General features: G+C 37.9%; 1 protein-coding gene across 7 annotated transcripts in view; it reads left to right on the top strand.

Annotated features, from left to right (window-relative positions):
• Positions 1-22,262, top strand: part of TENM3 (teneurin transmembrane protein 3) — a 605,620-nt gene that overhangs the window by 146,628 nt on the left and 436,730 nt on the right. For all 7 annotated transcript variants that reach the window (XM_019658769.1, XM_019658771.1, XM_019658770.1 and 4 more), the window contains exon 2: positions 16,732-17,038. In XM_019658769.1, the coding sequence (XP_019514314.1) occupies positions 16,807-17,038 (232 nt within the window). In that variant the 5' untranslated portion in view covers positions 16,732-16,806. The remainder of the gene's footprint in view (positions 1-16,731; positions 17,039-22,262) is intronic.

The raw sequence follows: 22,262 nt of genomic DNA, 5'->3' as shown, positions 1-22,262 counted from the left end.
AAACGGGCGTGCATGGACACAGGCTAGTGAACTTGTGGGGTTATATGGACCTATTATCATCCTGCAGTAGTTTTCAGCCACTGTGCCTTGGCTTGTTTAGTGCTGCCCATGAATAAGGGCTGCTGGCAAATTGAGTTCAGTTTGTCAAGCTTCTGTGTGTGTGTGTGTGTGTGTGTGTGTGTGTGTGTGTGTGTGTGTGCGCGCGCGCGCGCGCACATGCACATACCACGAAGATGCAGGTTGGTTGGGTCTAGTGTCCAGAAAGCTGAACTGTGCTGTTTGCGAACATGGTGCGCGTGGCTAGCACTGAGCACCACGTTGCCGGGCCAGTTTCAGGAATTATTACATTTTTACTGAACGATGTGAGCGTGCTGCCCTGAAAGGATGGAGAGGAAATGGCCAGGGCCATAAACAGCTCTACTCAAAACACAACAGATTGTTTACACACACCAGGTCCTGAAGGGCCAGGGAGTGAAGAGTGTGATTAACTGAACTGCTCTTATTCCTTTAGTGACACTGTAAGGCATTGATTTAGAGCAGAAATAATCACATTATAACTGTGGATGACTTTTCAATGTTGTTTTGAGTCTTTTGTTTCTTTTAACGTGCCATCAAAATGTTTAGTATTTCAAATATCCCATGAACTGTGGTGGAGAATTTGCTAGAGCTAGAAAATTAGGTGTGATCAGACCGATAAAGCATTCTTTCAATGAGTCACCACAGACATATGAGAGTTTTATTATTCAAAATCTGTATCTTGATGGCAGTCAGTTTACAGACATGGTAGCCATAATTCATCCTCTTTTACTACAGTTTTTTAACCAGGTACTTCAGATCTGTTCACCAGTTCTGTTCCCTGCTTACACCCCTTTGCTTCTGCAAAGCCCCTCTTTTTCTGCCTTGACCTCAGATGGAAGTATAATGCCCATCAGAGTAGTAAATATCCAAACCTGGTAGAAATACCCAAAGCCAGCTTGATTGACGAGCGGTGCTTACTTTGCAGGAGCCTATTCCATGCCTTTTGTTGTAGGGCTTCAAAGCAAGTGGTGCTATCCTAGATGGTCTGCAGTTTAGGAACAGGAAGAGGGAAAGGCGCTCTGATGACACTGTTATTAACACCCTAGGTTCTGCAGATCTGAGATCTGACCAAAGTGGGTCTGATCCGGGACATGTGGGGGATGGCTAAGGCAGAACCAGCAACAACTTTGGGCATCTCTGTCACTCCCTCTGTGAAGGATCTGCACTGTCCACTCTGATGTATCTTATGAGGAGGGTCTGACCACGTCAGGCTCAATCTATAGTCAAGCCGTGGGGACTGGCTTATCTTATCCCCTTTCGCACCACAAGTTACATAGACCTGTACTCCACATACCCAAGTGAAGCAAGAGGTTCCCCTTCATTCACCCCTGATGTGACAGTAAGCCGTACTTACATCGGAGACATTTTTTTCTGTTTTTAGTGGTTCATACTTAAGAAACCCGGTTTTCACAGCCAACTTACAATCAAAGCATGTAGGAAAATGTTTATACATTCGAATACATTTTATAAGTATCTTATTATCATAAGTTAATTTTCTAGATATTTGCTCCTTGAATCTTTCTTGAATTGAGTTATCTGGAGGCATTTCTCATGGAGAGTTTCTAAGTAAATATTTTAATGGGAAATTTAATTGTCATAATTAGGGCGTGTTCTATGCATTTCTAGCCATTATTACTGGACCAATATTTTGATGCTCATGCTTTTCTGAACCCCATCTGAATGAAGTTATGTCGTACCTGAGGACTTCTGCCAACAACATAATGGGAAATTGCCTCAATTATGTGGCTCTTCATCTGCATAGTGTTTCATGGTTTTCAAGTTGTACATACTAGAAAGGTTGTGTAGATAAAGTATGAGAGGAAAAAAGCATTATGTACATTAGTTGAAATTGGCATCATGTTGCCAATCTGTAATAAGCCTTAGGGGAGCGCAGTGTTGAAACTACTCAATTGAATGCTGCAATTTCCCATAACAATTTAAAAGGCCTGCAGGCATGCTCAAGTCATAGCTGGATCTTTCAGTTAACACTCTGTAACATGACCCCAAAGTCTCATTTACATCACGGCAATTAAAATATATTCCACATTCCATGTTTACTCTATACTGTAGAAAGAATCCAATAAAATGAGGCTCTTTTCCAAAAATAATCATGGAAATCTTTATGTTCACGATTTCTCCTTTCCAAAGTGGTATCACCATTACATACATATACACAGACGATAATGGTGATTGGGAAGGGGGAAGAGGGTGGGGCCGGGGAAGAGGAATGCAGTCTCTGCTAATTATAACTAGTAGTCATTACTACATGGTGACCCACATGGAATTAGGTTAGTAATCTCATTCGGGTTCATAGGTGACAGGTGTCCATTATGCAAAATAATGATTGCAATCAGTGCTAATTGGCCCCCTACTGGTAGTTAGAAGTAGAAGGATCAAAAATTAAATGAGTATTAAAATAATACACCTCCTGGTTGCAGGAGGGCTACCCCTGGACTAGGAAAGAAATGCCGATGCCCAGTTGGGAAGGTGATGGGAAAATAGAGTAGCACCCACCCAAGGCAGGTGTTTTTGTAAATTAGAGTCCTTTCCTTAGTGCTCCATTCAAATTAATTTTAAAATCCTCCTGGCACATGGATTGTAACTACAACTATTAATGGATATCATAACTATTTTGTAATGAGATGAATAGCGAGTTAAATTATTTTAAAGCAAAGCCACAGTAGCCAAAATTAGATCATATTTTTTCAACAGTGACGACTGCCTTTCTTTCAAGAAACATCGACTAAATTGACTTAACACCAAATTGTTGTTGTGGTTTAATGTTTATTGAGTAGCCACAATTTACTAGCTTACCTTGAAAGTGTGGTTTTTAGCAATTGTCTAGAATACACCATCAAGGTATGAAATACGGTGGCAGAAGTCCAGCTTCTCTACTTGGCAGGCGGTCAATGGCAAACCAAGGAAACTGAATTTCTCTCTGTGCCTGTCAGAGCACTCTTGCTGGCACTGCCCTTTGTGTGGTCAGGAAGAGTGCTGAAAGAATCCTACTTCAGTAGACATCTGAGAAGGCAACAATTTTATCTGCTGCCTAGGTCCATTTTAATCCTGTGCGTGCCTTGGCTTATAACTACCCCTGGTAACAGCATGAAAAACAATGTTTTGGATTAGGCCACTTACTCCAGAGTCTTTGTGCTGATTATTGAAAGGGACCTCCTTTGAGCAAACACAGTCCCTCATGGGGGCGCTGGGCTGGGCACTCGTCCGTCAGCAGGTGTCCATGGGAAGGTAGGTCTGGGTTGGGCCGTATATACCTAACTCATAAAAATATTTTATGAACATTATAAATTATGCACTTATCTGTCTTTAGGATCTAAAACATTCAGGAAATCCAGAACAGCTGACTAATTGGATATACTTTTATCTATTTTTACTTGACTATCTGGCAGCACTTATACAAAGTCACAATATTGGAGTGTGTTTTACGTATGCACTTTAAGGTGTGTGACTAAACTTGAGATGTCAAAACATTATATTTCTCTGTGAGTCTATACCCGTGAAGCACATTTATATATCCTGAGAGTGTTGCATTAAAATGTGTTTAAAAACAAACAATAAACACCAAAGAAGAAAAATGTTAAAGAGAATTGAATCCTCTGGAGGAAGTGCACACACTGGCTGTGAAAATGGTGGTCCTTTTTCCCCACACCCTTAGAGACTCAGTCCAGGCCTGACCCAGCCCTGGCAGTATCCATAGCAAGCTAAGAGGGCTTCCATAGTTCTTTGGGCCAAACACTAGGATTCAATGCAAACGCATTTTGAAACCCTGAAGCACCTCTGGGATTGACCTCGCCCCTTAGAGCATCACCACTTCAAGGAGGAAATGGGGCTTGGGAATTTCTCTGTTCCCATCTCCCTCCTCACTCCACAGGGGGATGCCTGCTGAGTGAGACCCTCACCTCCAGCACTGAACCAGCATTTCCTAGTCTCCAGGGGTCTGTGAAGAAGGTGCCATTTGGCTGGCTTGGTGCTTTTCAGACTGAGATGAAAACTATCTGATGGGCAGTAGACAGAGGATATGTTTATTATAGTAATTTTGCCTGTGGGTTACAGAGGCATGAATAACTGCACTTATCCTTTATTCTCCAAATACTCGTGGGGAGTTATCACATCTCCACCTAGTTGTTACTAAAATAAACCCCACTTAGATCTTTCAATCTAGAGACTCTTAATCAGTTTTATTGCCCCTCTTCAAAGTCCTTCCTGTGTTTGCCTACTGCTTTCTACTACCAAGACATAAATATTTGGATACCATTATACATGAAGTCATTTTGATGTTATTGGTGTGAGAACTATTTTTTTTCTAATTTAATGGCATAGTGTTTCTGAATAAGCTCATTAAAACTCAAAACCCAAATTCCATTCAAACATTTTAGCCGAATAACAATTTTACTACCGATGTATAATCCCTTCCCTTGCTCTCAGCCTTAAAGGACTGAGCTTTTATACATTTCCCCCCATCCCAGCTTCCTCAGATAAGACTAATGACATTGGACATTATTCTTGGACACTGGACAATGTTTTTGAATTTAATTATAGTAATTATAATAACGGGTCCTTATCAAATACATAGTATGTTATATGCCAATTGCTGTGCTTTTTAAACTGTATTTCATTTAATGGTCAAAATATCTCCATAAGAAAAGATATTGCCATATGCATTTTTCAGAATATATATATTCTGAAAATATAGGAAACCTACAGGAAATTTAATAACCTGTCCAAGGTCATAAGTTACATAAATTATAAAATTTGAAGCTTGACTTTAGGCATAGATCTGTCTGATCAAAATCCTGTCCTGTATTTCCTCAAATAAATGTGTAGGTTATTTTTTAGTTGAAAAATCAGGGTAAGAACTTGGTTCAAAATCCTATTTCTTTCTCTCTGAGGTCTGTTTTCTTCAGTGTACACTTTAGTACACATGGTGACAAAATGTTAACAGGCTTCTCCTCTTCACCTTCCTAGATTAGCAACCCCACAATCATTGGTTTTGAGTAGGCACATTCCCAGTAGTTTTGTCACATGTCCTGGAGCTGACCTTATTGGCCTGAATTAGGTCACATGTCCATTCCTGAACCAATTACTAAGATTCTATATAGGCAGTTCCTCAACCCCGGGATTGGGGTCTGCTCCACCTGAACCCCTTGGAAACCAATGTAAGAGAGAAACATTTACTCAAGGAACTATGGGACATACAAAAAACTTCATATGGGGGCCGTCCGAGTGGCTCAGTTGGTTAAGAGCTCGCTCAAGAGTTTGAGCTCTGAGCAACAGCGGTTCAATGCCCGGCCCAAGCTGAGCTGCCGCTGAGCTGCCAACAGGTAGCAGGATGGCTCAGCTTTAAAAACAAAAACCAAAAACAAAAACAAAAACAAACAAAAATTCATATGACCAAGATGGCGGGGATGTAGGTGAGCCGCTCTCCTTTGGTAACAAAGCCACATGGGATGGGAGGCAAGCAAAGAGAATTGTGACTGCGTCCTCCTCTGAAACACAAAATATCACCCTGAGGTATCATGTATTTCTTAATTGTCTTTTTCCTGAAGAAGAAGCTTGAAAATGTTTCCAATATATTTTATCTTTTAACTTCATCTTGAATTTTCTACCTCTCTTACTCCTCACTTGAATCTCACTTGCCTTTTATTTTTCCCTCCCCAGTGCAGTGATCTCTGCAAATTCAATTATCATGGTATTTTCAATATTACAACCTTCATTGACTTTGTTAATATTGGATCTGTTGACATCCTGACACAGTTTGTCAAACTCTTGCTGTCATTACTCTCTCTCTCCCTCTTTCTCTCTCTCTTTGTGTGTATTTTAACTTTAAATTTTTTTTTTATTGCTTAAATCCCCCCCTTTTTTTTTCTAAAATTTGGAAGTAGAGTCTAGTGGTGAAAACTACAGATTTAGAATTAAACTGAAATGTATTCAGGTTCCACTCAACTACTTCCAGACTATGTCCTTGGAGAAGTCAATTAATCTCTCTGGGCCTTAGTTCTCTCATGTGAAAATGGGGTTTATAATTCTTACCTAGCAAGGCTGCTGTGAGGGTTAAGTGAGGTCATATATGTAAACCACCTGGCATATTTTAAGCACTCAATAAATAATCAAGATTGAAATTAATAATTCATCGAGGAGCTTTTATGTCCACTCTTAAAGAGAGGACTCTGCCTAGCACTTAGGGAAGTAATATTAGCTCTTCATTTAAGAACCTCCTCCAATTGAACACAGTATTCCTAACTGTCACCGGGTCAGTAATACATATCTTTGAGTCATTTTATGATATAGCAAGCTGTAGTTGTTTTTAATACATCTAGAAAACTTGCTTTTTTTTTTTCTCTCATTATGACTAAAGGTTTGAATGTTGAGTTGATGATACACAGATCTTACGGTTTGGCAATTTTTCAAAGAAATGAATGGAAGAGCTCTGTATGGGAGTATGGGTCCCAGCGTAGCCACTTACTGGTTGTCTGACTTGAAATATTTCATTAATTCCTCATATTTCCTCATCAGTAAAACTGTTAAATAACAGAAACTTAATGAGCTCTTGTTAGAAATAGAAATGCAATGTGTAAAATACCTAACATGAAAAAGTATATATGGAAGTTATTGTTATTTTTGTGTATTTGATGGTGGCTCTCATGTTCACTGAGGTGGGCACATTCATTTGAAGGTAGCATGGCAGTCTGTGATGCCATTCAATCAGAACAATACATGGCATGATATCAAAGTCATCTATTTGGTTATTTTTTACCTAGGGTATATTTGAGGCCATTTGGATAACACAGTATTATGTACATGACACATAACTGTTTTCCCAATTAGCCAAATGGTATAATTGGCAAATTTTTCAAAGGCCTGGCTCATGTGGATTCACTGGTGAATAAAGAGGTGTCCTCTGTATTCAGGGTTCTTGTTTAAACCATCATAAAAATGCTTAAGTAAATGTGATGGATATTGGTTGATCTAGGCAGACAGACAATTTGAGAACAATTCCTTACACTTTACCCTGCAGGCCGCAAGGTGGGAACGCTGGTTCGGCTCAGCTGTTTTGGATTTTTGGATTCTAGAGTGCCCTTTCCCATTTATTCTAAGTATGGAGATGACGGCCTTCTGCCTGCATTTCTTCATGCCGTTGTAACCACAGGCTACGTAGCTATATTCATATATATCACTATTATGTATGATATTACTATTGTCCATAATTTTTATCAGGAAAAACAGAATCCCTTTTAATTTCAACCTATGCAAGTAAATTGCTTTTTTTATTTTTAAATAATAGGATGTAGTCCCACTTTACATTTCTGGATAAATTAGCCTCATTATCCATATTTTTTTCTTTTTTGTTCATTTCCAGTTCCTTTTCCTTCTACATATATATAATTTTGAAAGAATTTTTAATGATTTGATCAGGTTTAAGCCACGCTTCTTATAGCCTAAGGCACTGTTCTATATATTTTCCAATTAAAAATTTTCCAGCATTCACTTACTCAGCAGCTATTTTAGTATATTGCTCCTATTTGTTTCATTATCTAAGTTTGCCTATTTGCTATCCGTGATAAAGCATGAAAAAGAGTTTTAAAACAATAAACCTCTAGCCTATTATTTATTAAATAAAGACATAAATATATCTTTACTCAGATGAAAATGTTCACAATATGTTAAGTAAAAATGGGTTACAAGATCATCAATATTAAAATATATATATATGACATACATATATATTTATACACACACATAAGCATAGAAAAAAATCTGAAACGTTGAACACTAAAATGTTAAGAAGGAAATAATTTTAATGATTTTGGGGGGGTACTTATCTGTATTTTCAGTTTCCACAAAGAACAAATATTACTGTTTAATACATGTTTTAAATGAAAGAAAAACACATTAAACCAGTGGTTCTCAACCTTCCTAATGCCGCAACCCCTTAATACAGTTCTTCATGTTGTGGTGACCCCCAATCATAAAATTATTTTCGTTGCTACTCTATAACTGTAATTTTGCTACTGTTATGAATCGTAATGTAAATATCTTTTTGTTTTCCGATTGTCTTAGGCAACCCCTGTGAAAGGGTCATTCGACCCCCAAAGGGGTCGCGACCCACAGGTTGAGAACGGCTGCCAGTGTTTAGGGACAGCCTCGTATTCTTTCTGTTTCAGTAGATGGCCCTCTTCACCCATCTGCTCAAGCCAACCACCTGATAATCATTCCCAAATCTCCAGTCTTGCTGCCCCGACCCTACCTCGTGTCCATACAATTCTCTAAGTCTCCACTGCCATTGCAGGCTCCCTCATCTAAGCTATCATTCTCCTGCCTAGATAGCTGCAAAACTCTGCCAAGTTTTCCTGCTTCCACTCCAGACTTCCCTCTTCCCTTTTCTCCACACTTCAGCCAGAGGGTGATTTCCAAACTTTAAATCCAATCCATCATGTCAATGCCTCATTTAAAACTATCCAGTGATCACACATTATCCGTGGAATATGAATGAAATGGCTGGCCTGCCCCGTGTAGCATTGCATCTGTCCCTTCAGTTTCCTCTGACCTCATCTCTCTTCACGCACGCTGCCCCAGCCATACTGGCGTTTGTCCATCAAGGTTAGGTTTGTCTTTTTCCATCCATTTACGTTTAACCTGTTTGTGTCTTTGTATTTAAGTGTCTTCTTGGAAGAAGCATATCCTTTTTTTAAATTCAATCTGCAAATCTTTATATTTAGTGGTGTGTTTAGATCATTTATATTGAAGGTGATTATTGACCTAGTTAGGTTTAAGTCTATAATCTTATATATTCTTTGTTCCTCATATATTCTTTGTTCCTCTTTTCCTACCTTCTTTGGATTAATTGAATATTTTTTATGCTTCCATATTTTATGATTCCATTATTTGTTTTAATGGCTTATTAGCGCTAACTTTTTATTTTTGTGGTTGCTTTAGGGTTTAAAGTGTAATACACTACACCTTGAGGTGATATTATGCCACTTCGCATATAGTATAAAACCCTTACAATAGTATACTTTTATTTCTTCCCTCCCTTCCTTTATACTACTGTTGCAATATGTTTTAATCACATATGTTACAAAATCCACCATAAATATGATTTTTCTTTAAATGGTCATCTATCTTTTAAAGAGATTGATATAATATTTATGTAAAATATCTTCTACATTTAACTATTTAGCTACCATTTCCAGGGATGTTCATTCCTTTGTGTTGATCCTTATTTCTATCTGATGTCATTTTCCTTCTGCCTAGAGGGCTTCCATTATATCTCTTGTAATGAGAGAACTGGTGACCAATTTTAGTATGTCTGAAAACATAGTTGTGATGTCTTCATTTTTTAGATAGTTTCACTGGGTATAGATATTTAGGGTGACAGTTTTTGTTTTTCTTTCAGTACTTGAAAGATGTTTTCCTACTGTCATCTTACTTACATTATTCCCAAAGAGAAACTGTATATAATGTGCCTTTTTCGTATCTGCTTTTAAGACTCTATCACTGGTTTGAACAATTTTAATCATAATCAATGCCTTGGTGTAATTTTCTTTACGCTTCTTGTGCTTGGAGTTTGTTGAGCTTCTGAGATTTGTGGGTTTGTAGTGTTTATCAAATTTGAGAGATGTTTCAGTTATAATTTTTTCAACTTTTTAAGTTCACTCCTGTTTTCTCCTTCATGGACACCAATTACATCTATGTTGGCCTCTCAAAGTAGTCCCACCTCTCATTTATATATTTATTCTCTTTTTCTGTGCTTCATTTTGTGTGATTTCTATTACTATATCTTTAATTCATTAACCATTTCTTCTGTAATGTCTAATCTGTCATTCACCCCCTTCAGTGCATTTTTTATCTCAGACATGTAGCTTTATATTTAGAAGTTTGAATTGGATCTCCTTTTTACTATAACTTCCATATCTCCATTTAATTTTCTGAATATATGAAGTACATTTATAATAACTGTTTTCATGTTCTCGTCTATTTATTCTAACACCCATTTCTGAGTCAGTTTCAATTGATTGATTTTCTCCTCATTATTTCCCTGCTTCTTGGCATTCCAGGTAATCTTTGATTGGATGACAGACATTGTGAGTTTTACCATGTTGAGTGCTGGGTATTTTTGTATTCTTATTATATTTTTGAGCTTTATAGTAGACAGTTAAACTACTATGAAACATTTTTCTCTTCTCAGGTCTTGCATTTAAGATATTTAGATGGGACCAGAACTGTGTTTAGTCTAGTGCTAATTATTCCCCACAACTGAGGCGAGATTGAGTACATTGCCTAATGCACAGTAAGGTTTTCCAATCTGGCTGGTGGGAATATACACTATTCTTGGCCTTGTATAAATTCTGGTTGCTGTTTGCTGTAATTCAGAGGTCCTTTAGGGTGAAATTTTGCCCCCCAGGGGACAGTTTGTAATGTCTGAAGGTATTTTTTATTGTCCTTACTGGGGTGCTACTGGTATCTAGGGGGTAGAGTTTAAGAATGCTGCTAAGCATCCTACTATAGAACACCCCCAACAAAAAGGAATTTTTTTCACCTAAAATGTCAGTAATGCCGAGATTGAGAAACTCCATTATAATCCTTTCAAATCATTCTTTTTCTGGCCTCTAGCAGTGTCCTTATATACATGTGATGATCAGTATTGTGCTCAAGTCTCAAGAAGGACCCTCTGAAGACTCCCAGAATTCTTTCTTGGCATAGTTCCCTTTTCGCCAACATTTTGCCCTGAAAATTCTTATAGCCCGTTCTACTAGAATTTCTGCTCTGTCTCTTTAGCTTAGGAAGTCTGCTGGGGTTTCCTGGTTTCCCCCTCCCTCTGCTACAGCCTGGGAATTCTCTCAGTGAGCAAAGGTAATTAAGGGCTCATCTTGAGTGTTTCCCATTTCTCAAGGTTCCCTATCCTTCATTACTTCATGTCAATGTCTTAAAAACTTTGTTTCATGTATTTTGTCTATTCTGTTGCTGTTGCTATTTAGATAGGATGATAAATCCAGTTTCTGTTACTCCATCTTGTCTGGAAGCAGAAGTTGATGTCTTATTTATTATTGCTATAAAATGATTTCTTTATTTCTTATCACGTTTAAAGAAAGCAACCTGCCTCGTTTTAACCTTCTCAACCACTAATTATTTACTGTATTTATTTTTCTCTGTACCTGTGTCTTCTTAACAAGCATTACTTTTGTTACTCATAGTAGATTTTTTCTTTCCCTGCATTTTTTTTTTTAGTTTGTGTTTTAACTTTGTACCTCAAACACGATAGCTAAATTCACTTGCATTCTTCTGTGTGAAACTGTAGGCTCAATTTTTACTTATGCTTGAGTTTAGCAATACAAAAAAATCACCATAATGTGATTTTATTTTTCTGGTTAATTATTTCAATTCTTTGATTTGTAAATTTCCTCAGGAAACAAAATGTCCTCTAAAATGAACAATAGCAATTGATTTCCTTTTGTGTTCCATATAGCTGTTCAATAAAGGAAACACTTTGAAATTCTTATGGTGTACAAAGTTGTATTTACAGGTTGATTAACATAATTGATAAGTCATAATACTAACTTATTAGGGATGATATGAATTGTGAATAAGAAAAGGCAATTTTTTTTAGTATTGTGTATAAAGAACTTAATTTAGATCTTTAATCTAAATATGTTGGGGTAAATTAGTTTTTCTCTGATGTCTGCTTATTCTTTGGGGTGAGCTTTTCCAAACTATTACAAAGATAGGAGGACAGTGTATGCAAAGATAGTCACGGCAACCACCAGGAATTTGTGATTCTTATGGAAAATAAATAACAATGGAAGCATGAGTAACATTGATCAAAAGGTTACCTAATCAATCCTTTAGGTATAAATATTTCTTTTTATTTCAGTTGCTAGATAAACATAGAATTTTAGAAATACAGACAATCTTAGGGATGTTTGTTATAGGCCTGATAAACCATAATCATTGGCATCAAGAATACGACGTCCAACTAAAATCAGATTACTTCCTAAAGTATAATTTAAAAATGTTTCTTTGGAATTAGGCACATGTGACATTGAAGGGGGAAAAAATGACCATATAATGGAATTTGCTTTAAGACCAGAAATATTTTCTGACGGACTGTTATGGTTAGTAACTGAGTTGTTTTTCAAGGAGCTAATAGAAATTGACCAAATCAGTTTGATATTGTCCTATACTTGCAGTAGCCAGTTCAATCAAACGTGTTTGGTCAATTTTCTTTCTAATAGTTTTCCTTATTTTTCTTTTTTTTGGGGGGGTTTTCAAATTAATATTTCATTTATTAAAGTTGCAAAAATTTTAAAAAGGTAGTTTTCTATAAGCCTTTCAGTTTATCTCACAAATATTATTTTCATTTATAAATCTAGCAAAATTTAACAACCACCTTCAAAGATCCACACATAAATTTTTATCAACCTCAATTGAGCAAACTGAAGTATCTTAAGCATCCAGTCCCGTTTATGGATTTAGTTAGTTAAATTCCCCTACGCATGTTAAACTGAGTTTACAAAGTTACTAGGCTTGATTTTCTGAACTAAGGAGCAAAATCTCCCCAGGTATTTAAATAGCTCTCAAAAATCGAATAAACACACTTCTACTCGTGAATTCTCTTAGAGACTAATATTGTTTGCCACCTTAACCCAGTCCTCTAATACCTTTCCCACTGAAAATCACAACTGTAAAATCAGTTACTAAATTACACATCTGAAATTGGAATCACAAGGCTACTCTCTTATACTCTAATATGCAAATACCCTTAAATGGCACAAACTGTTGAATGCTTAATATATACAGATCTCCTCAATAAACACAAACCCCCTTTCTTTTCTGACTAGTTTTCCTTATTTTTCAAGGCCCCTGCCCACTGATGCAGCTAAAGTCCTGTTCATTAAATGCCTTTATGCTAAACATTCATACAGTGACCCTCCTCCTTGTGTAGGTCTGCGTTCACCATCAAAGTGCTCTAACAATTTAGCACTAGTTAGCAGCTGCATTTTTTAACCTTCTCATCTTCAGCCTTGAGTGCAGGAGATAAGGCAGAAAACTGCCTTTTGAAGTCATATTGAAATCACTGACTTCCATCAGAAGCATGCCAGTGGTTGCAAACATTACAGTGTAGATTAAATCCTTGAAGAGTTTGAACAATGTACAAAAATGGAAAGACAAATACAAAGGACCTTTTATTGTTTGAAATCTCTAACATCAAAATATCTTTGTCTTTGATGGTATATATGCATACTATATCTTGACTTATCATGGCACTTTAGAATTGCTTCACAAATGAAAACTCATGTATTAGGTACTAGAGATGTTCTGTAAAGCTGTAGAATACCTAAAATTATCTTTCCATTACTAATTTATTAACATTTAATTGGTATTGATTTATAAACATTCATAATATTACCACAAGGACACATCTTGACTAGTGATTATTTATGTTCATATTCCTACATTAAAGAATTTATTGATTATCTAATTTGCAAGATTGTAAAATTGTATCATGGACTACATAGAAAAGAGAATACTGTTTACATGCAAAGATCCAAAGGGACAAGTAAAGACAGAATGGAAATATGAGTGTTCTAATTCAGACATTAGCAATTTTTTTTTCTATGAAAAGCCAGATAGTAAACAATGTAGACATTGAGGCCATCAGGTCTCTGAATTAGTTTCCTAGGACTGCAGTAATAAACTACCACAAACTTGTCAGTTTAAGACAACAGAAATTTATACTTTCAGTTCTAAAGGTAAGAAGGATGAAATCAAGGTGTTGGCAGGGCCATGTTACCTCTGAAGTTCTAGAGAAGAATCTATTCCACGACTCTCTCCTAGCTTCTGGTCATTGCTGGCAAGCCTTGGTGTTCCCTAGCTTGTAGCTACATCACTCCCATGTCTGCCTCCATCCTCACATGGCCTACTTTTGTCTCTGTGTCTCTGCATCCAAATCTCCCTCTTCTGTTTCTTATAAAGTCATTGGATTTAGGACCCACACTAATTCAGTATGACCTTATCTTAACTTGATTGTAACTACAAAGACCTTATTTCCAGATAAAGTCACATTCACAGGTCCTAGGGATTAAGATGTCAACCTATCTTTCTGGGAGACACAATTTACTACAGTCTCTGTTGCAACCACCCAACTCTGCCTTTGTAGCATGGATGCAGTCAAGGACAATACATAAACAATTACACATGCTGTGTTCCAATAAAACTTTATCTACAAAAACAGGTGATGCATTAGATTTGACCAGTGGACTAGAATTTACCAGTGCTTGGTCAAACTAATTGAAGCAAAAACTGCAGCAAAGAAAAAAACAAAAAACAAAAAACACAATTTTCCCTTGCTTCAAGTCAGTCCATTTTTAAAGTATAAAAATACATACATAAGTGTATATATATATATATATATATATATATATATATATATATATATATATAGCTACACTTATTTTAAAATAGATGTCAACTTAGGGCAAAAAAATGGAACTTTTATAATGATTTTAAATCTCAAAGCTCTATTCCTAAAAATGATTGAATTATAGTATTTCTCTGGCCAATTAAAAACTTTTTAGATGATCATTTAGTTATGGGGGTCTACATGGACTTTCAGCCAATGAGATCAAGACTATTTTGGAAATAAGATTTTCCTTGAACTCAGACATATTTATTCACTCTATTAGGAAGACTGTACCTGTTGACCCCACTAAATGTACATTCCATGAGGGAAGGAACATTGTTTTATTCCATGGTTTGTACTCAGCATAATAGAAGAGACTCTAATACATTATAGTCATTCAATAAATATTTATCTAAAGTAACTTTTGTGTGTTATAATAAAAAGAGTGAATTGATGTGTTTTTGTTTTAATAAATACTGTTGTATAAAAATAGTCTCTGTCATCATACCTGGAAATTATTTATTGTCTCTGAATGTGAAAAGAATGCTATAATAAGAGAAATTCAATTTCTATTAAGAGCTAGTGGAAGAATTTGTAGAGAGAATAATGAGGTAATGAATCAGAAGGGTCAGTAAATAATATTAGTTTTTGTTTTTTTAAAAAATCAGATTCATGGAATAGAAGAAAAAGGTAGGCAAGTCGAAATACATTTCAACAGCTAAGCTAACTAAAATATTAGCAGCTACTTTTAACAGTCCCACTCAATTCAATAGCAGAGATATGTGGACCCCCATATGAGGTAACCCTTTACTGGCAATATGAGGAGGGGAGGGTGCAGATGGGTTGAAGAGGTAGCAGGGGAAGCAGTCCAAAATTTCCCAACATGGCAGAACGCTGTGGTCATTCCAGCTCAGAGAGTTTCACCATTCTTCTTATAGCAGGATGGAAGGCAAAAGTTGGAACGTGAAAGGTGTAGGACTTGTCGTGTCATTCAGAAAGATTCAGGACTCGGGATAGCGGTAGATGTAAGCTGAGCCAATGCTGAGAGAATCAGAATCAGCTAAAAGACTCCATGCTGGAAGCATGTTACAGAGTGGCAGGATGTGCATGATGACAGCCAAGGATGAAGAACAGGGAGAGGGGCTCCTCAGGAGAGGGACTCTGCATGGAAGAATAGAAGTCACAGCCTGAGGATGTCGGACCAAAGAGAAGACCAGGGCGCACTAGGAATCATTTGTCAAGTAGATTTTGAAATCACTCACATAAAAAGTGAAGAAAAAAAAAAAAGTGAATTTAGGAACGAAGGAGTGCCTTGGGTGGAAATACCAGAGGGCTGAAGACAGGGCCCTTCCAGATTAAAAGGAAAGACAAAATGAGAAAGAATAAAGATAAAGGAGGGCCATTGAAAATGAGATCAGCCCTGGGCAATTACCTGTCTGCTAGGCTCCATATGTTAGGTAGGATAGCCTTTCTACCTATGCTTACCCCTGGCTCTGTCAGATCAGTAAATTCAGGAAAAAGAGAGTTCCTAAGCAAACAAACATAATTTGTCTTGCTCCTTCTAGCTTATTCTTGCTACTGGCAGTTGCAAGAAATTACCCCATCAAATTAGCCACTTGAACTGACTTACGTATCAGGGTAGTGCTGATTAAATTCATTTTCTAGAAAGGAAAATGCATTTTAAGGAGATTAGAAAAGAAGACTCAGCGTTTTCCACAATTCAAGACATTTAAGTCCTTGAAACATGAAAATTGTGCCCTCTGAAAGACAAGTCTTTGTAAAAAATAATAAAATGTTCAGGGCATTTGACAAAGTTTCTACTCTAAGAGGCTCCCAATGTGTTCCTGCTCTTTAAAAAAAAAAAGAGAGAGAAAGAAATAAAAATAGTATTAGTTTTTGTAAGAAAAAGGAAACTTATTTCTGAATGAACAAAATACTGCAAGGGAAAACTTTTCCATTGTGGAAAATTTAACAAACAGATTGAAGCCAATTTTTAGCTGGCTTCTGTCGTCAGATTTGAGCTTGAGCTTAAGTTGGTTTGTTTTTGTATTAATGTGAAAAATCAGATACAGTAATATCTCTCATAATTCTCATTAACAGAAAAGGTGCCTCAACTGCTGGTAATACAAGATAATTTTCACTTCCTGTTGTAAGCAACTTGCTTAGATAAGATTGAGAAGTCAGTTGTCTTTAGATGGCTGTGATGCTGACGTCATGCACACCTTTTATCTTTACAGAGAGGCCAATGAGAACTGAACCCTGAGCATCATTTGCAACAACCAGGACTGATGTGCACCCAGAAGGAATGAAGTATGGATGTGAAAGAACGGAGGCCTTACTGCTCCCTGACCAAGAGCAGACGAGAAAAAGAACGGCGGCATACGAATTCCTCCGCAGACAATGAGGAGTGTAGGGTCCCTACACAGAAGTCTTACAGTTCCAGTGAAACCTTGAAAGCTTTCGATCATGATTCCTCCCGGCTGCTTTATGGCAACAGAGTAAAGGATTTGGTTCACAGAGAAGCGGATGAGTACACCAGACAAGGTAGGTCACCGCCCTAGGAAAACAAGCTTGCTCGAATGGTGCTAACTTGGTGTCACCTTTTTACCTTCAAGGTGACATGATTTTTTTTTTTTGATGTCCTATCACCTGATTCAAAATCTGAAATTTTATGTTATCTCAATACATATTATACATATTATATGTGAGGTTTGTGACTTTGCACCTGTCCAAAGTGTTTGGGCCTAAACTGGAAACCCAGGTCTCCAGGGCTTGCATACAGTCTGATGAAGGTGGGCACTAACATTGGTTTTATAGTTAGAACTGGTGCAAGGAGAACAGGAACTGTTGGTGAGGAACCTCACCTTTCCCTCATAAGAAAGGAAGGATGCTTGTTCTGGATCCTCTTTTGATCCATCCAGCCCAGCTGTAGGCATCTGTCTGTCTACTCCAGAGCCTGCTGTGGAAACCTTCCATAGTCTCTCTCCCTGGCGATCTAGGACACTGGGGTTATACTTTAAAACATCCTAGTTTCCCATCATGGAATCCATTATGATTTGATGAGTCATATATATTTGTTGAACATTTTTACACTCTTGTTTTCTACCTCCATATTCTTTCTACCAGTGAAATAATGACTTCTGTAACTTGACTTCACCATGCTTAACCTGCTGATTTCCATGCTTTGAGACAGTAGCTTATTTTAAATTAGGCGGATATAGTTATATTTTGTTTCTTCTAATACAGCCTTGAGATGTGGGCAAGATTACTACTAATAAAAATTAAATCCTCTTACATTCATATTACACAGCCAATTTACATAGAACTTAGCATCCCTTAGCTAATTTAATCAGGAAATGAAGAAAAATAAATTAAACTTCAAAAATAAGGAATATATTCATTCTTTTCCAATCACCTTACAGACAGTGTGACTAACAGTTTGATATTGGGTAGGAACAAATTTAAGAAAAAGTAATAATGCAATAAATCATTCAGAAGTTTGAAAATTTCCCATGTTTTTTTTCTTCACTGCATTGTGGAAAGAGCCATACTACTAGATTGAAATAGCGTTCACTCACCCAAGCCAGTTAACATCAAAGAAGACTCATTTGATTTACTAAAGGGAGATTTTTTTTCGTCCCCTAAAGCGTGCCTTACTAATTACAGGTTATCAAATTTTATGAAAGGGGACAAAATAGCTTAAGATTTTTAATCCAGTTTTTAAGGGAAGATGTAGAACGCATATTTGAGATATGGACTCTTGTTACATCAAGGGATTTTAGTTCATGGTACAATGTATTATAATTCTAAACCCAATTTTGTTTCTTTCATATTGTCTACGCAGCTGCCATTGATTTTCAGGGTACATTTTTTCAACAATTTAAAACATAGTAGGTATTTGTAGAAATGCATGCAATCTGAAACCAATGTAAAATCTTGCTTTTTGTAACAAAAATAACTGTTTAATACCCTAATGGCTAAAAACCCGTTGTGAAATACTAGTAGAAGAAAAAAAAAGCAGCGTATGTGGCATGAGGCATTGAGGAGGCTCGTCTCCACCCTAAGCAAGCATTTAGTTTTGGCAGAGCTGAGGATGCTCGTACAGGTTAAAAATAGCAAGCTGAAATTTTCACCTCCTAGGCAGCATTAATCCAGTGCAGACTGTTGTTGCTGACATGGCGATGCCATCTGTGAAAACCCTGGAACTGAAGTTCTTAGGGGACCAAAGAGTACTGTTACTCAGCTTCCTTGCAAATCAAGGACAGGAGGAGGAAAAGGAACACAGGAGAGAGAGTAAGCGAGGCAGCCAATGGAGGCCTCTTGTCAGGAGCAGCTGAACGGAGTCGTGAGAAGAGGTTTAAGAACAGAGGTGAAGGGAAAGCAAAGGTGCAGTGTGTGATGGTGCTACCATTCACTGATGTTCATAGATTAGAATGTATTAAAAACATAAAAGGAATGTACTGCTATGTATAGCTAACGTGCACTTATTCCTCACTACACTCCAGTTAGTGTGCTAATAAGTAAGTCAAGTGCACTATCATTTCACCCTCACAGTTACCATCTGAGGGAGACCCCGGTAGTTCTTTCACAGATAGAAACTTTTCCAGGCTTGGAGAGGCCCAAGGTCCCATGGCAGAGCTGGGACTTGAACCCAGGCCCCTGGCACTTGGGCTTCTAACCTCTGTGCAATTGCCAAAGCAGAAAACAGGCAATTCCCTATCATAATTGCCCTGTCTTTTATCAGAGTCAATTTTAGCCAATTTGATGGGGCGGGGCAGATAGAAGTGAGGAACCTGGAGACACATTTTGGAAATAAAGTTGATATGATTTTGTGATTGGGTTGATGAGGATGAGGGAGAGGGAGGCATTGTAATACTGTTGCTTTCCTACAGTTTGAGATGGTGAATGTTTGTAGCAGAAGCCGAAGAAAGGAAGTCTGCTATTAGATTATGTTTTTCTCCAGCAAGCATAATGAAAAATCCTCCTAGGCTTTCATTTTCTTTGAACCTGACAAATGTCAATTTTTCCTCGCTGACTGTTATGCTGGGGGATTAATTATTTAATTGACAAAATGTGCTTCCTGCCACAGCTCATGACATCACACACATAATAAAAATGAAAGATTAAAAATATTAATAGTAGCCAAAGATCTTTGAAACCATTCCAAAGAATCATGCTAATTCAGTTCGTCCATGGACTTTTAAGACAACTTGTCAGTCCTACAGCCACTTACCCTTTGAGTGACACAGGAAAACGTACCTGCAGCTAGAGGAAGCGATAAGTAGAGACCCCATTAATGCAATTATGTGAATTCAAACCTAAAAATATAATGTTTTAGTTTTTATTAACCAAGTTTATGGCCTGTTATTCAATTTATTCATTTTTTTAAAAGAATTCATTGGGGAATTGGGGGAGGGGAACAGACAAGTTGCTGTCCTTTTGTACTTCAGTCTAGGTGTGGAGGACGTCGCTTCACTGGCCCATGTTGGTATTATCATTGCGCTTTTCCCAGGTGAGGCAGTCTCGCTCTCCTGCCATTGGACGGCCGCTCATGGCAGCTCACAAAAGCTCACGCCTGCTGCCGTCCAGCCCCACTGCAGCCTATGCCGTCACCGGCGACTCATGGCAGCCCAGCTCCAGGTCGAGCTCTTGTTCACCATCTTAGCTGTAGAGGGCGCAGCATCACTGGCCCTCATGTGGGGTCTGAATCGGGGCCCTGCTGCTCAGATCTGGTGTCCCAACCCAACTCCTAACCCAAAGCTCCACTTGGCCAGCTCCAACTTAATTTAATCATGTGTATGGCTTTACAGACTGGCAGGTGACTATTGTTAAGTACATATTATCGTTAGCTATGGGGAAGCTGGGGATGATTTCATTTTCACAGTAATGTGTAATTTGACTGGATCTCACCCAGATCTCTTTCTCTCTTTTTTGAATCTCCCCATTGGTTTATTGGGTGTTGAAAATAGTTTCTCTTTTAGCAGCTGCAAAGCTCTCTGTAGGTGTGATGGGGTTAGGGTGACAATGGCTTGTTTTGCATTCTTGGATACTATTTTCTTTGATTCATCTTTGAAGAGAATTTATCCTGTCAGGTCTGAGACACATTTCTTATGAAACAGCTGCATAAAATCATCCCACAGTTTTAGAGAAATGATTAAATAAAAGATCTTTTTTTTTTTTTCTCTGTACAACGTACACTGCCTTTAGTGTTCGTGACCAAACTCATGACTTATCAACTCCAACAAGGAATGTTGGCCAGAAGGGTGAATTTTAAAATGAGGTGATGTCTGGAAATAAGAATACTTTTCTTCCACAGAACTGTAAGCCTGAAAAGAACACCTCTGGGACAGTCTCAGCCAAAAGTATTTACCAGATAGTCAGTAATCAGTGTTGGGCTTATGAATTTCAGGATTTTAATACAAAAAGACCACCATTTATAGAATGGCCATGGGGAGGAAGGTTATCTGTTTTTAAACTTAAAAAAAACAAACAGATAGCATTATGTCTATGTTTATACATACCTGAAATCAAAATAGAAAACAAATCTGCCAAGTAGGAAGGGGAAGGAGGAAAGCAGATTGACAAAGACAGGCACCCGCTGACTTCTCAGTGTGACTCACCTCCTTGGGTCTTCCCTGACAGCGTGCTTCTAGTCCCAAGAGCTCTCTTCTCCTTCTCTGTTGCTTTGGGATTTGCCTTCTCTTCCTGCTTATCATCATCAGTGTCCAGCCACCCCCAGCTCCTACAAACATGGCTGCTTCTTCTCACCTCATGATATTGCTGGTTCAAGGCCAGTTCAAGTGTAGTTTGTGGGAAAGTAGATTCTCAAGCCCTGATTTCTCACTACTGCACCTCCCCAGTGGGCTGCATGCTGGCCCCAGTCTATCTTTCATACAAGTATTTCAGATGCTATACCTTCCCCTTACCAAGGATAACCCACTTCGGTGAAATGAAAGGGCAGCAGAGGAACAGTCTGCATTTTCCTGTAAATATGTGTCCAGTGTTCTGGCGTGCTGGTGACTTGAACGATGCCTCACCCATCCAGCTCCCAGCCAACTCCTTACCTCCTCCCAGCTGAGCAGGGATCAGGAGTACAAATGAGATCTAGAACTCTATTAGGGTTCTAGCAGGACAAACACGGTGCAGTACTTTCCCCCCATTGAGCCAGATGAGAGCTCAGAATGGGGTGAAGCCCTGGGGTGAAAATTAGAAAGAAGGTAGTGGCTTTGTGGTGCCAGAGAGGGGCTGGCCTGATTCTCTCATCGCTTACTGAGGTGGATGTTGCCTAGCGAGAGCAGCTGGTTTCCTTGGTCCCTCAAAAGCTGGGGGGACCTAAACAGATGCATGTTCCCTCTCAGATATTGTGAGAGTGCCAACTAAGGAAACCATGGAATGCAAAGGTTCGTTCCTAGAGTGTAACAGGACTTCCTACATGAAGCAACAACCTGCTTCATGGCACCCAACCTGCAGGAAGGGGGATAGGTTGCAAAACAAACAGATCAGGAAGGTCCTAATGAAAAGGAGCAATGACGATGAGAAAGGGAAACTTGAACCAAAATAAAAAAAATTATGTAATAGCACTTATAGAAATCTACATGCCGAAAAGAAAAAAAAAAAAGCAACAACAATAAAACCAACAAAAACGATTAAATGCTGGGGTGGCGCATAATTTACAAACTAAAAAATATATATATAAGAGATTAGTTGAACTAGTTGAAGAACAGAGAGTGGTCATTGTTGAAATTCAAATTAATAGTATCAAAGACCA

This window comes from Hipposideros armiger, unplaced genomic scaffold (genome assembly GCF_001890085.2).
Source record: "Hipposideros armiger isolate ML-2016 unplaced genomic scaffold, ASM189008v1 scaffold_289, whole genome shotgun sequence".
Lineage (NCBI taxonomy): Eukaryota > Metazoa > Chordata > Mammalia > Chiroptera > Hipposideridae > Hipposideros > Hipposideros armiger.
The sequence above is the reverse complement of the archived record's forward strand: the minus strand, read 5'-3'. Positions and strand labels throughout refer to the sequence as shown.